Genomic DNA, 16,017 nt, shown 5'->3' with positions numbered 1-16,017 from the left:
ACCTGTTGTGATTAAATTTATTAAACATTTGACACACGTTTCCTCAAAAGCAGTTTGTGATGACAGATTGGGATCTTAATTTGGGCATAACATTTATGATGTGTATGCCCTTCGAGCTGATGCATAGATGCTTGTTGCATCTCATGACTTTAAAGACTTCCTCATTGCAAAAACCTCAGCTTGTCACATGAGTGAACTCCAGGCACTTTCAGTGCAACCTTCATACATCTCTTTTTCTCCCCGACAGGTTGGTGTTGAGGACTTGGGCAACATTCATGCTTAAGGTCATGACTCTCTTTCACATTTAGCAGTCCATACCCATACATTCACTCTTTGCTTCCTCCATCACAAGTGGAGGATTTCATGCGGCTTGACTCCCAAAAGGGCTTAAAGCTTCAGTCTTGTAGGATGGTGTGTCGCAACAAATCAGCGCTCGCAGATTCTTCACTTGAAAATAATTCCATTGTTGGGTTCCTGATAACTGTTTTTCTTTATTCCTTTCAAGTCTTCGTCCAGCAAGGAGGTTTTTTACGCCTTTGCCTTATTCCCCTGATAAACTTACAGCTTCTCGAGGACACATGCATACCACATATTTCAGTGTATGGTGACATAATGGCTTCAGTAAATGGTCACCCTTAAATCTGGCATTAGAAGACCCAGATTCAGATTCTGAATAAGCAGCCTGATCAGAACGGTCAGTCAGAGCAGATATTCCAGAGGAAATGGTAGCCAATTCCATGATACAGCCAGATCTGAATAAATCACTATGCTACAATTCATGGCCCTTGAACTCACCGTCTTAGACGGGGTGAATCCTCACTACAAATTGTCCTGGATTTATCTGCTGCTTTTGATACAGTTTAATGTGTCTCTCTACTGGCAATCCTCAATGAACAACTTGACCTAGTTCTATCATGGTTTGAATCTTGTCTCTCAAACAGGTTGATCCCATCAGGTAAAAATCACAAACACCTCATCCCCCCACCAGCTAGAAAAAGGAGTCCTCTAGGTTCCATCCTCTCACTCACCCTCTTCAACTAATTACACATGGGACCCGCTGACCGCTCTCTTGAGTAACTCAACTGTCTCATTTAACCTTTACTTTGAAGACACCCAACTTTACATGAGGTTCTATTCACCAAATTATATAATCACACTGGAAAGTGTGATGATGGAGCTACAGTTTTGGCTGACTCGCCATCACCTCAAACATAACCTTCGGACATCAGAATTCATTCTGATCGCACACACCACTTCAATACTTTCTAGTCAGTGCTGGTTAAATACTTTAAACATTCTCAATTGCAATCCTACCATCATGGATATAGCAAAATCCCTTGGCTTCATGCTGGACAAGAATATAAATCTTCACACCAACATCGATACCATGGGGAAGAGTGCATAACTCCAAACTCAACTCCTTAGGAAACTCACACGTCATTCCACCCAGTGATACTCAAACTATAATGCAATCTCTAATTCTTACATACTTGACTGCAGAAATGCACTACTGACTGGTATTCCTAAAACTCACCTAGCCTTCTGAGATTAGCCCTCAGCTCAACAGCCTACCTGGACTCAAGCACAAGCAAATGCTCTCACTTTTCCCCTTTACTGTATTCCTGGAAATGGATACACATTGATGCCAAAAGTCAATTCAAACGTGCCTCCATCCCCCAAAGAGCAATAGATCGTAGAACTCCAAGCAACCTCACCTGCAAGCCATCATTTCAGGAGGGTCCAGAAATTTGAGAATTGCAGACTCCCCTAGTCTCAGATTGTCTTGCATAACATCAAACCCTTCACATCTCAGAAACAGAATCTAGTGTTTTTTTTTCTCTGCTTCCACTCTTGATTTACCTGCATCATGCTACACTGTATTGACCACACTGTGCAGGCCATCACACAGGAACCACAGTGAACTTAAGCAACACCCCCTGGAGAATTGATTCTGACAGGGTCCACCATGCCTTTAATCTAATCTCAACCCTTCCCCATCATCTAACCACTCTTCTTTGCACAATCCACATACTCCCTCAAACACCCTTTTGCTCCGTACAACACACATCCTTATCTTTTGTACATTTATTTTTTCTATATATAGCTACTTGATGTCCTTTTATTTACTGCAAAACCTCATCGACCTGACCCCTCGCCCCTCCCCACCCATATGGTTTCTTCTTATCATATACCTGTACTATAACTCCCACTATGTAGTAGTGCTGTAAAGCGTACTGATACGTGTGGGTCCGGCCCACACTATTTAAAACCAGTAATACATGTATAAATACATCCTTAATACTGTTGAATAATCGATACAGAGAAGATTAATTTATTAATGTCCACACTGCTAATGAAATTGGATTACTTATATGCAACAATAGGAGGGGGCTTGAAACTCCTTCAGATTTACATGGGTTCCTCTGACCTCCTTGGTAAAGGAGGGCAGCTTAGATAAAGACTTAAGAATGTTTTTAAAAAAAAGAGAAGGCATGAAAAGAATCAGTAGATGATGACTGTAGGAAGTTGGCTCTGTATGTGCTATTTCAAAGTAAGGAATAGCATGCACAGAGTCCAAGGGTTCCCCTTAGAGGTAAAATAGTGGTAAAAAGAGATAATACTAATGCTCTATTTTGTGGTAGTGTGGTCGAGCAGTAGGCTTATCCAAGGAGTAGTGTTAAGCATTTGTTGTACATACACATAGACAATAAATGAGGTACACACACTCAGAGACCAATCCAGCCAATAGGTTTTTGTATAGAAAAATATCTTTTCTTAGTTTATTTTAAGAACCACAGGTTCAAATTCTACATGTAATATCTCATTCGAAAGGTATTGCAGGTAAGTACTTTAGGAACTTCAAATCATCAAATTTGCATGTAAACTTTTCAAGTTATTCACAAATAGCTGTTTTAAAAGTGGACACTTAGTGCAATTTTCACAGTTCCTAGGGGAGGTAAGTATTTGTTATGTTAACCAGGTAAGTAAGACACTTACAGGGCTTAGTTCTTGGTCCAAGGTAGCCCACCGTTGGGGGTTCAGAGCAACCCCAAAGTCACCACACCAGCAGCTCAGGGCCGGTCAGGTGCAGAGTTCAAAGTGGTGCCCAAAACACATAGGCTAGAATGGAGAGAAGGGGGTGCCCCGGTTCCGGTCTGCTTGCAGGTATGTACCCGCGTCTTCGGAGGGCAGACCAGGGGGGTGTTGTAGGGCACCGGGGGGGACACAAGTCCACACAGAAATTTCACCCTCAGCAGCGCGGGGGCGGCCGGGTGCAGTGTAGGAACAGGCGTCGGGTTTGCAATGTTAGTCTATGAGAGATCTCGGGATCTCTTCAGCGCTGCAGGCAGGCAAGGGGGGGATTCCTCGGGGAAACCTCCACTTGGGCGAGGGAGAGGGACTCCTGGGGGTCACTCCTCCAGTGAAAGTCCGGTCCTTCGGGTCCTGGGGGCTGCGGGTGCAGGGTCTCTCCCAGGTGTCGGGACTTAGGATTCAAAGAGTCGCGGTCAGGGGAAGCCTCGGGATTCCCTCTGCAGGCGGCGCTGTGGGGGCTCAGGGGGGACAGGTTTTTGTACTCACAGTCTTAGAGTAGTCCTGGGGTCCCTCCTGAGGTGTTGGATCGCCACCAGCCGAGTCGGGGTCGCCGGGTGCAGTGTTGCAAGTCTCCCGCTTCTTGCGGGGAGCTTGCAGGGTTCTTTAAAGCCGCTGGAAACAAAGTTGCAGCTTTTCTTGGAGCAGGTCCGCTGTCCTTGGGAGTTTCTTGTCTTTTCGAAGCAGGGGCAGTCCTCAGAGGATGTCGAGGTCGCTGGTCCCTTTGGAAGGCGTCGCTGGAGCAGGATCTTTGGAAGGCAGGAGACAGGCCGGTGAGTTTCTGGAGCCAGGGCAGTTGTCGTCTTCTGGTCTTCCCCTGCAGGGATTTTCAGCTGGGCAGTCCTTCTTCTTGTAGTTGCAGGAATCTAATTTTCTAGGGTTCAGGGTAGCCCTTAAATACTAAATTTAAGGGCGTGTTTAGGTCTGGGGGGTTAGTAGCCAATGGCTACTAGCCCTGAGGGTGGGTACACCCTCTTTGTGCCTCCTCCCAAGGGGAGGGGGTCACAATCCTAACCCTATTGGGGAATCCTCCATCTGCAAGATGGAGGATTTCTAAAAGTTAGAGTCACCTCAGCTCAGGACACCTTAGGGGCTGCCCTGACTGGCCAGTGACTCCTCCTTGTTTTTCTCATTATTTTCTCCGGCCTTGCCGCCAAAAGTGGGGCCTGGCCGGAGGGGGCGGGCAACTCCACTAGCTGGAGTGTCCTGCTGGGTTGGCACAAAGGAGGTGAGCCTTTGAGGCTCACCGCCAGGTGTGACAATTCCTGCCTGGGGGAGGTGTTAGCATCTCCACCCAGTGCAGGCTTTGTTACTGGCCTCAGAGTGACAAAGGCACTCTCCCCATGGGGCCAGCAACATGTCTCGGTTTGTGGCAGGCTGCTAAAACTAGTCAGCCTACACAGATAGTCGGTTAAGTTTCAGGGGGCACCTCTAAGGTGCCCTCTGTGGTGTATTTTACAATAAAATGTACACTGGCATCAGTGTGCATTTATTGTGCTGAGAAGTTTGATACCAAACTTCCCAGTTTTCAGTGTAGCCATTATGGTGCTGTGGAGTTCGTGTTTGACAGACTCCCAGACCATATACTCTTATGGCTACCCTGCACTTACAATGTCTAAGGTTTTGTTTAGACACTGTAGGGGTACCATGCTCATGCACTGGTACCCTCACCTATGGTATAGTGCACCCTGCCTTAGGGCTGTAAGGCCTGCTAGAGGGGTGTCTTACCTATACTGCATAGGCAGTGAGAGGCTGGCATGGCACCCTGAGGGGAGTGCCATGTCGACTTACTCGTTTTGTCCTCACTAGCACACACAAGCTGGCAAGCAGTGTGTCTGTGCTGAGTGAGAGGTCTCCAGGGTGGCATAAGACATGCTGCAGCCCTTAGAGACCTTCCTTGGCATCAGGGCCCTTGGTACTAGAAGTACCAGTTACAAGGGACTTATCTGGATGCCAGGGTCTGCCAATTGTGGATACAAAAGTACAGGTTAGGGAAAGAACACTGGTGCTGGGGCCTGGTTAGCAGGCCTCAGCACACTTTCAATGGTAAACATAGCATCAGCAAAGGCAAAAAGTCAGGGGGCAACCATGCCAAGGAGGCATTTCCTTACAATGACTATGTATTGGGGCATTTTGGACTTGTGCTCAGTATCCTAGTCATTCTTTGACACCAACAATGGTCGATCCCTAAAAGGAAAATGATTTGTTACAGAAGAAACTTCCATACCCACCCACTAAATAAGGCACTAATGTACAGCATGCGTATATAGGAGGATTGCAAGCTTCAAAATTATTGTTACTGGTAAATAACTTTCATCTATGTTAGTTCTGATAGTTTTCTCTGTAGTACGTTTGAGAAGGATTGTGGTTTTAGTTTTACATCATCCGGTATTGTTAAAACTGTGTTTTTATCTTGATAATTGCCCTTTGGGTAGAGGACTCTGCTATGTATACGTGCAAACATTTATTTTTATCTTTTGCAGTTGCCAAATCATTATTGTACCCACTCGTCTGCGTTGGCCCACAGAAGTGTGCTGAAGTAGTTTACTTCTTTACAAGTTCAAAGAAACTCGGAGCTGACCTGTTTACAATGCTTTACTTGACTTCCACCGTTCAGAATATGGCCATATTTTATATCATAATAGCAATATATGTATTTCGATAAGTAACAAGATATTTAATATTGCTAGTCAAGACCGTTTACCAAGCCACTACTGTCTGAATCAAGACTGTTCATTTACACATGTTCTCTGTTGAATCATGTTAACATGTTGTCCTCATAAAACAACATAAGAGGTGAAAGAGAGATTAGATGCGTATTTCAGTAATGAATCAGTTAGGAAAAACAATCCTTATTCATATACAACATACGATGTTCGCTTTTCCCGAATATCTACACAAGGATTACATTTTTTTATAACAGTAAAATGCAGATTTTCCTATGGAAATGTCTTTCATCATGTAAACGTGGAGACCTTTTCTTTCCAACAGTGGTTTCACCACTAAGGAAATTAAAAAAAAGAAAAACAGTTTGACCATAATGGTGTGTAAAGAGTATTTTCAAATTGTGTAGTAATACCTGTTTGAACCAATGAGGTTCTTGCCATTTTGCATGAGCATTTCATGTGTTGAGCACATTTCAGAGAGCTATCTAGAATGTTTAGCGCATCTTTGCACAAACATGAGGGTTTCATTTCTTCACATACATGTTTAGATCAAATACTCTAATAAATAGAATAGCCCCTAAGTAAGTAGAGAACCCAGTGTCTGAACAAATATATTTGTATTTACTATAGCTGCACTAAATAGGGTAAAATTCATTCAGTTTTAAAATAAGCTTAGAAACACGTTTACATTCCTATCCAAGGTACATAGGTACGTGTGTATGTATGTGTATATACGTGTGTGTGTGTGTATATGTATATATATATATATATATATATATATATATATATATATATATATATATATATATATATACACGTTCTATTTGGTTTTCATACTGACCACAGCCATGTTGTTTTGTAATTGGAGAAATGGTAACTTTCATAAGGTAAAAAGGCAGTGATTTAAAAATATTACATTAGGTTAAAGGGTATACTTGTAATTTTTTTTGCTGTGCTGCAGTGCAACGTTATTAAATGTTTACTGTCTAATTAGGGTGTGTCTTTAAATTTAGAGAAAAAAATTGTTAAGGATATGTAGTAAACTGAGATAGTGATTACATTAATGGGTGCATGTGCATACAGATCTTCCATGCTGATGGGCCTTTGCAGGCACATTAAACTCGAGTATTGACATTAGAAGTTGGGAATAATATTTTTTCTTTACTGCTAATAATTTGCCCTTTTTTTTTTTTTTTTTTAAATTAAAAAATCATTTGTATGTAACGTTTTTACCCAGAAGTGTGCAATGCTGCTATCTGGCACAACAAATGTTTGTAATTCGTTGGCCAGATAATAATGTCAAACTTTATATAAAAATCTTTATAAACAAAATTGAATAGTGTATTCAACGGGTGTTTTATAATTTATGTAAATATTTCTTATTGAAATAAACCACTTTGAGGCCACTTTGCATTTTTATTTCAATTTAAAACATCAATAATGTTGTGCTTATAAGTTATGCTGTTAAAAAATAATATGTTACAGGGCAGCATTTTGTGGAAATACGTCTTGAAATGATACCAAATCTTTAAACAGCTAAAATGTTTTGGCATATTTTATTATTTTTATATAGATAAATGTATGTGTGTGTGTGTATATATCTACATATATATGTATGTGTGTGTGTGCATTCTGTTTAAAGTTTCTTTGTTGTGAAGGAAAAGTATTGCACATGCTTATGAAAAAAGAAAAAATTTAAAGTAATGTAGTTGGCACATTTTACTTGAAACACATTAATATTGCACACGTAGAAGCTCAATGTAGTTTATACAACAGACATATTTTGGAAGAACGATAACTGGATAATTAATGATCTTAGTCAAATGAGTATGGAAAGTGAGCTTTACAAACGATCCCACAAAAAACTAATTTTGTAAGCATTAGTGTAAATCAGCCATTTAATGCCTAAGCATTTAGCCAGTTTTAATTGTCCACCACAAGTCAAGCCCAAGTGACCTACAGTTATTAAGAGTGAATTAATGTGTATTTTAAACTGCTAATATTAAATGTTTCTATCTCAGAAATGACCATGAAGAAAAACTTGTGCCTGTTATTTTCATTTATACCCTTTCAGGATTACATAAAAGCCTTGCTGTTGGACAATCGGGTCTTCCTTACCTGCTTCCTCTGCTTCTATTTTAAGGACCAAAACTTTGTGATTCTTTGTTTCCTTAATTCATCACTGCTGGCATCCTAAGGGTGGTCTTACCCCGTAGACTTGTTTCCTTTACCTCCTGTTTTGTTGCTGTAACGTTTTGTTGGCCTTAGGACTCTGAGCACTTTACCACTGCTAACCAGTGCTAAAGTGCATCTGCTTCTTCCCTTAACATGTTAACAGTGGGGTACAGCTCGCAGAAAAATAAACTGATCCAGCCTGACGCCTGGGGGAAAATTCTAAGGTAAGGAATCTGCAGGTAGAATATTTCTGCACCAGATACATTGTTACCGAAGGTAAAATGGTATACCCAGGACCTGTAAATGAAATGCTACTAGTCGGCCTGCAGCACTGATTGTGCCGCCCTCTCAAGTAGCCCTGTAAACATGTCTCAGGCCTGCCACTACAGAGCCTGATGGTGCAGTTTCACTGCCACCCCAAGTTGGCATTAAAAACTTCTTGCCAAGCCTTAAACGCCCCCTTCATTCAAATAAGTAACCCATAAGTCCTTAGGTAGCCTGGCCACCTAATTAAAAGGCAGACATGTACCTTTTAAGTTTTACATCTTCTGGTGATGAAAAACTCTCAAAGTTGTTTTTCATCACTGTGAGGCCGGCCCCTCTCATAGGCCAGCATTAGTAGGAATTCCTTAAACTACTTTTAAGCTGTAATTTCTGATCCAAGAGGAGTAGCTGCATCATGTTTAGTATCATTGGAATGATGATGATAAGTGCTCTTCACTGGTAAAGTCGGATTTACTATTACTATTCTAGAAATACCACTTCTAGAAAGTGGGCATTTTTCTGCCCTCACTGCCCTGTGTACCTACAGCCTCTCTCCAGGACACGTCTGGCCTGAGCTAGGTGACAGTTACACTTGTGCATTCCCTTCACACACCCACAACACAGGATACTCCACTGCATATGCATTCATCTGCATACTGATGGGTCGTCCTAGGGAGGAGGTAGGGAAGGGGTCCCACTTGCATTTCAAAGGGTGGTGATCTTATCCCAACAAAGGGGCTGCTCACCCCAACTGATAGTCTAGAGTTGGGGTTGGGGTTGGGCTGAAAGGGGAGCGTGCACTTCAGAGAAGTCATCCCACAAATCAAGGGCTCTTTTTGGTATAAGTACTGGGTCTCTGGACTCCTGCAACTCTGCTGGAGTACAAACTGCTGTGTTCCAGGATCTCCACTTTGCCAGGATTGACTGTCCCCAGAAACTGCTGCTCTGCCTATTGTGCAGTCCTGCTGCTTGCTGATCTCTGCCCTGCCCAGAAAATCAAGAACCAAGACCAAAATCAATAACCAAGACCTGCCCACAGAGTGACTCCAAGGGCTTGCTGACTTGCCTCCTGTTCTACTAGGGGTCTCTGGGACATCAAAGACCTCCTAGTGGCTTCCCTGAGGCCTGCCACCACCTTTTGCCAAGGATCGCAGATTGGCTTGCCTGCCGCCCACATAGCTAAGGTTCACAGAGCAGCTTTAGCTCGGCCAGATGCCCGTTTTGCTGAGGATCTCAGAGTGGTTTTCCTGCATCCTGCTGCCCCCCTGCTGTGGTTCATAGACTAGCTTCAACTCAGCTGGCCTGTATAGCAGATTTCACTACACACACACACACACACACACACACTCTCTCTCTCTCTCTCTCTCTCTCTCTCTCTCTCTCTCTTCCTCTCCTCTCCCTCCTCTCCTCTCCTCTCCCCTCCCCTCCCCCCCCCCCCAACCCCCCCCTTACTTTTTTGTGGTTCGGTTTACACATCGCACTCCAGACATTAATTTCTGCAATTCCTCTTAGATTATGATAAATGTTTTGTAGAGAGACTTTCCTCAGTTTACCAGCATCACTGATTGGGCTCAAAAACTGCCCAGAATATTTTCGAATGGGGCCAAGTTATAAGTAAATGCACATTGATACCATATACAGTGCTTAAGAATGGTCAAACAGCAGTTGTACACCAGCAAAAGGGCTGAAGTGCTTTATACAGAATTTTGTTTGCACAAAGGGGTCTGCCAGTGTGTAAAAGGCTCAATAAAAATATTGCTGCCAAGTTCAGCAGCGCCACAGTGTATTGAGTAAGAAAGCAATACGGTAACTATTCACACCAGTTGCCATGTCAGGGCGAATTTTTTTTCTAAGATTCTTTTGAAATGAAAGACACTGCTTGCTTCTGACGAAATAATGAAGAACTCGAGACTGTGTTTCTGGTTTTGTTGCATGTACGTTTTGGGTTCAAACCTTTTTTTAGCCATGAACTTGCAACAGTACCTGTGTGAATGGTATATGAGGTATAGCACAACATGAAACAGGTACGTAGATTGAGAATTTAACCATTATCCCTGTTGGATGCAGCAGAAAGGCTTGTCAGTGTGAGGAATGTAACATTGCAGTGTACACTGTGAACCAATAATACTGCATACAACATATCCACTGGAAATTCTGGAACCGGCATTTCTGTAATATAAAGACCTTGATCACTTCCAACACACTGACCTGGAACTATCCCTCAAATATTCATGGATCATCGATGGCACATTAACCTTGAAGCAAAACACCCTTTTAACCATGGGTCTTTTTATGTATTCATTATGACATAAACCACATTTAACCCTCTTCCCACTCCCTTCCCTCTCGACCTCAGTATGCCACTGGTTTTTAATGCATTCCGTACTTCTACCATGAAAATAAACACATCAGTTTCTGCTTTGTAGTTTTACACTGAAATTGTGGTTGGTACCCAAAGGAAAGTTTTTTTTATTTTTTTCAAACGATTATATGGTGGAATATTCTCAAGACTCAAAACTTAGGCTAAGGTAAGTCACTTTTTCCTTAGTAGTAAACAGTCCTTTCAGAGCTAAACCCATTTACGTTGCAATGGAGATGCTACTGTGCTATTTATAGCATTTCTTATTTCACCACTTTAGGCGTTGTTATTCACGGTTGCAAATTCACTAATTATGAAACACCAGTGCACTGGTGTAGACAGAATTGCATCAGTATTCATAATCACAGCATAAGTACATGACGTCTTGAAATATGGTGACTGTTCATAGGCAGCAGAATGTTTTTAAAGACTGATTATCACCAGTGCTGTAGAGTAGCATCTCCACTGCTACAGTCTCTGCTTGAATATGGAGTACTGTTCGTGTAAGGATCACACATTTGCAACGGTCCAACATACATGTGTCCCCAGATAGTAAGTCACAGAGCAGACCTAGAATCTTCCATTCCTTTCTTGGCAGGCTGAAAAAAAAAGTGTGCGAGATTGCATTTTATCAATTTTGTTTTCATTGGTGCACAGTTTGTGGAGCCTGCCCTTAGCTGCGTACTTGGTTTGGCGGGATTAATGAGCTTAAGTCGTATAAAAGTCTCATGTTACAACTAGCAAAATATTTACAATTAAGAGAAGGTATTAAAGTTTTTTTTATTTTTTTTTATTCTCTCGTAGATAAACTCATTTTAATTTAATGAAGTTTATAACCAACCTGCATTCAAGTGTTCTTCTTTAGCCTGATGCGCACCTTCCTCTTCATCTCTCCATGTATCTTTAAGGAAATCTTTGCCACTAATCACTCTCAATAACACCTTTTATTTTGTCCAAAAATGTACATTTTAAACACTTGCAGTATGGTGATTGCTTTTTAAAGTGTATTTTGAGTTGTGTCAGAATGGAGAGCAGTGAAATGTCTCCAACCTAAGGATAAGATGTCATCTTGTGGAACACGAGATGTTTATATTTGCATGTAGCATTTTGGGGAATGATTATCTTTTAGGCTGTGCGATGTGTTACATTTTTTTTCTCCACCCCAGCCCCCGTTCATAAAAAGAAAATACAAATTAAACTAACAAAAACAAATGCAGATTTTTCCAAACATTTTTGCTTAACAGCCTGTTTTCAAACACACTTTAACCTTGTCAGATTCAGTCCTATTTGCCAGAGCCTCACTGCCACTGGACATCTCTTTGCACTTCAGTACCCCACCTTGGCACCATCAAGCCTACCAGGGTTTGTGGATGGAGACAACACTGTGGACCCAAATCCCTAATATTTTAAGGAGTAAGTAAGCCAGGTGTACTCCTCGTTCACTCCTGGCTACTTCTCTAATACAGGAGTGATACTTCAAGAGTCAATCATGGCAATATCATTTTTAATACAACCCTTCTGAGAGAATTGATTCTTAGGAAAAAGCAACAGGGGAGACTGAACCCTTAATTGCGCTCCAGTATTTAACGGGAATTTCACGCCCTGCAAACCAATGATACATACACACTATTTGCCTCCTCAAAGGAGTATACCTTGTTTGTCACCTTTAAAATATGCATGACTAAATTAATTTCAAGTTCCAGCTCTTAATCTTCAGAACAATTAATCCCTATTCTGGGGCCTATCATCTTCCCTTTTCTTAATGGTTCCTTCTTGAAAAGAAATGTACAAATCTTTTCTGAATATTGTATTGGATTTCAGGGTTGAAACCAGTTCGTCTTTGAAATAGAAAATGGGGGGAAAGGCCAGAGGATCAGGAAGGTTTGGGTTATTGCTCGTCTTCTTTTAGGAGCTTGCATGTAGCTCTGCCTATTACAGGGACAATTAAATTAGAAAGAATTGAAACTATACATTGGGGTTTTATTGCATTTAAGACACTAAGGGCCGAATGTAGAAAAGGGTTTTACCCATTCTGTGTCAATGGGAAAATGTGTTCGTACATATGGCCCTTAGGATTTTGGGTGAAATTAAACTGTATTGTACTTGCATTTTTATAGTGCTTGGTAATCCTGATGAGGTGCCGAAGTGCATTAGCTGAGCTGATGGCTACCACACAATATTATAATATATGCTCAGTAGTAAGTGTATTTATTTTGGGGAAATATTCACTCAGTATCCAAATCTGGAACATTGTTCGATAACTTCAGATCCGTAGGAGTGGCTTTGAGGCAACTTGCCAAAGTGGGGGGAGGGGGGTGCAATTTTATTCTCTCACAGAAATCTATGTAAAGAAAAAGTGGCCCTCGAAAAGATGGGCAAGCACAGGTGTAATTGTGATCTGACAAATTATACTGTCGTCAGGCAAGACCGATGTGCATTACAAAAAATGTTTCATCACTAAAAGGAAGTGTGGTTGTTGCTCCAGTGTTTCCGACTTTCTTTCAAAAGCCACTTCCAGTGTTGCTATAGATTGAGTTAATGCTTTGGATGTTGGCTTTGCAAAATATGAACATAAAGAAGATACAGATCGGGGTAGAGTGGTGTCTCTTGTCTGTCTTCTTTTTTCACCATTCCAGCACTGGATTGGGGATTTGTGAGATAACAGGTCCTCTTAAGCCCATGTCCTTGCTAAAGAACACAAGTCCCTTCCCATAGATGTATCATGGAGGTGGGCTCACTTTGGAATTCCGCAGTTCATTCATGAAGCGAACCCTATTTTTATCTCCAGTTAGGAAGTATAGAAGTGGGTTAACACAACTGTTAAAACTGACTAGGGGCCTCCATATCTTGTAAGAAATACTAACACCCTGCAGTAAGGAGCAGTGTCCAGCGTAATATACACGAACAACAAGATAGATTGTGCGTGTTACGTGGAATGGAACAAATGACACAGCAAAAAGACCGAAGACTAGCAGGACTGTGCGGATTGCCTTGGTCCGCATGGGACCGCCTACATTGCAGCTTTCGTTACTCTCAATAAGGCTCTTAATCATTAGGCAGCAGCATAGGAATATAATACAGCAAGGTAGAAGAAAGCCAGTCACTGTTAAAGTCATGCCGTAGGCGAAGTAGCTACTAAATGTATCAGGGCTGGTCAGATCATAACATACAGTTTTATTATTCACTGTGCCACTGTGTGCAAAAACAGCTGTAGGCAACAGTTCTACAATGACCAGAATCCAAGTGATGGTGGTGGCCATGATGGCTAGTTTTCTTGTCCTGTAGTGGATCGACCGTATGGGATAACAGACTCCCAGGAAGCGATGGACACTGATGCAAGTCAGAAGCAAAATACTTCCGTAGAGGTTGGCATAGAACAAGAACCTAACCAGTTTGCAGACCTGTGTTCCAAAGGGCCAGTTGTCCCTCATGGTGTAGTTAATGATGAGCAAAGGCAGCGAGCAGACGTGGAGGAGGTCAGCGACCGCGAGGTTGACGAGGTAGATGGTGCTGCAGGTCCATTCCTTGGTGCGGCAGCAGGAGAGCCAGATGACTGATCCATTGAGCCCCAGCCCGAGAACAAACACTACACTGTAGGCCAGGGGCAGCAGGATGTGCTTGTACTTTTCATTAAGTGGGCACAGGGTTGTACCATTTACGTACACAGTAGCTTCCTCAGACTGTTCCATCTTCAGAATTCTCACTGTGTGCTTTTCCCACCTCCTAGGGATATGTGTTCATGCACAGACGCCTGCGTTCATAACCTGTCAGGAATTTAGAAATACACAATTATTTCCTTAAATTGTTCACCCTACAAGTTTTTGTATTGTTTTGTGTGCATGCCTTATATTTATAGTGCTTCTACTTCTAGAATATAAAATGTTTCAAATTGCATTATTATTAACATTGCAATACTATACATAAGCAAAACTGTGACTGGTGTATCTGTTGTTCTGGCCACCCTGCCCACATGGCTCAGCTTCCTTCTGCCTGTCTCAGGTACCCGGTGGCTATCCTGGGTATGATCTCTCAGTAGGACACTTTCAGTCCTCTAAATTTAGCCTTGTTAAATTTGCACCATTTGCCATCCACAGTCTCAGCAGAGGTTCTAATTTAATTTCCTCCTGACTGCTAAAACGAGCTCCCTCCCCCCACCCCACTTCCTTCCCGGGGCTCTACATACGCCCCTCCATGACCCTTGGTTTAAAATGAGGTAATTCCAAAGAATAAAACACAAACAATTAACAAAGTAGCATGTGTTTCAGACTTGACTATCCAGCACTTCTCTCACTTGCACCCAAGGTCTACTTACGTTCAATCGTTGTTTGAAAATCTGCTGTAGGAAAATGCCGATTGGAGCACGCTGTAAGGGGGCACAGAGACGATGACGTCTTTTCGACTTTCCGTGCAAATTCACTTTTTCCCACCGCAGATAGTCGCATCACTGCTGGTTTCTTGTTTCGCCTCACAGTCCAGAATTTCCACGTGGGTGGTCCAAGTTTGCTCACCATCGAGGAAAAATACAAATTTCAAGTACTCGTCTTGCGCTTGGAGATTTCTGATTTGTGTAGAAGCGCTTCTGTTTGGAAAAGTACGCAAATGCTCACGCAAACAACGCCATAAGCTCGAGAAAACAAAGATGATTGATAGGATCAGGTGTTGCTTCTGCAAGTTGGAGCGACCAGCCCCCTGTGCTATAAATAGGACGTGCGATCTCTGATGTGCGGCTCTTGAGGTGGTGAAAGACCGTTTCCAAGTGTGGGGGGCCAGGCATGGTTTACAACTCTGTCAAGTCTAAGCGAAAACTTAACTCCTCCTTGTTGCCAACTGAGTTTTACAAAAACACATATCAACTTAGCCATTAAGTATAGTTTTATTAAATTTTAGGTCACGGTTTTGACAGCGCAGCTGCCAAAAACACACTTTGCTACAAATATGCACAGTGTGGTTTTAGATCCATGCTCTTCAACCCCTCTCTTTTAGCCATTGTCTTGAGATTTTGCCTGTCAGTCACTGACAGCCCATTGGAGTACTCATCACTCACCTAATGCTGCTGGCCGTTTGGATATAGCTTTCCACTTCAGTGCTTACCTTTAATTACATGGGAGGCTCCTTTACGACCCTAGCCCGCTCTGCCTTCTCTGCTGGATCGTTCCTGTGTGTCTCACTCTAATGTGCTTGCATGTGTTAGCACACTTTGTTCCAGATCTATTGGATTTGCCAATCCTTACATTTATTTTTAAAATTGATTTTTTTAACAGCAAATTCCTCTCTTTAGAAAAATCCCCAGGCACTAGACTGACACCGGAAACGTTTGAAGCAAAGCTCCTGCGCGCTGCTGGGTGGTGAGGTGTAGCCCTGCGGTGGCTCTTACATCCCGGTAAGTGACAGAGTGGAGTGGAGCTGCAATAAACGCCACCCTTGCATTCTGACGTCAGTTCCTTTCTGTCAGCGCCTTCCAAT

General features: G+C 42.3%; 2 protein-coding genes across 2 annotated transcripts in view; one reads left to right on the top strand and one right to left on the bottom strand.

Annotated features, from left to right (window-relative positions):
- MFSD1 (major facilitator superfamily domain containing 1) overlaps positions 1–6,103 on the top strand; it is a 138,015-nt gene extending 131,912 nt beyond the window's left edge. Inside the window, exon 17 of the mRNA XM_069213267.1 lies at positions 5,574–6,103. Coding sequence (XP_069069368.1) covers positions 5,574–5,633 — 60 coding nt within the window. The 3' untranslated portion in view covers positions 5,634–6,103. The remainder of the gene's footprint in view (positions 1–5,573) is intronic.
- A 4,461-nt stretch (positions 6,104–10,564) lies between these two features.
- On the bottom strand, positions 10,565–15,234 carry LOC138265494 (P2Y purinoceptor 3-like). Its single transcript, XM_069213266.1, has 2 exons — positions 14,867–15,234; positions 10,565–14,318 (listed from the first exon to the last, which is right to left on the bottom strand). Exon 2 carries the CDS (start codon positions 14,241–14,243, stop codon positions 13,275–13,277), a length of 969 nt encoding a protein of 322 aa, XP_069069367.1. The 5' UTR covers positions 14,244–14,318; positions 14,867–15,234; the 3' UTR covers positions 10,565–13,274.
- Between the last annotated feature and the right edge of the window lie 783 nt (positions 15,235–16,017).

The sequence above is a fragment of the Pleurodeles waltl genome, chromosome 11 (genome assembly GCF_031143425.1).
Source record: "Pleurodeles waltl isolate 20211129_DDA chromosome 11, aPleWal1.hap1.20221129, whole genome shotgun sequence".
In the NCBI taxonomy this organism is placed as follows: domain Eukaryota; kingdom Metazoa; phylum Chordata; class Amphibia; order Caudata; family Salamandridae; genus Pleurodeles; species Pleurodeles waltl.
This window is presented reverse-complemented; position numbering and strand designations above follow the sequence as displayed.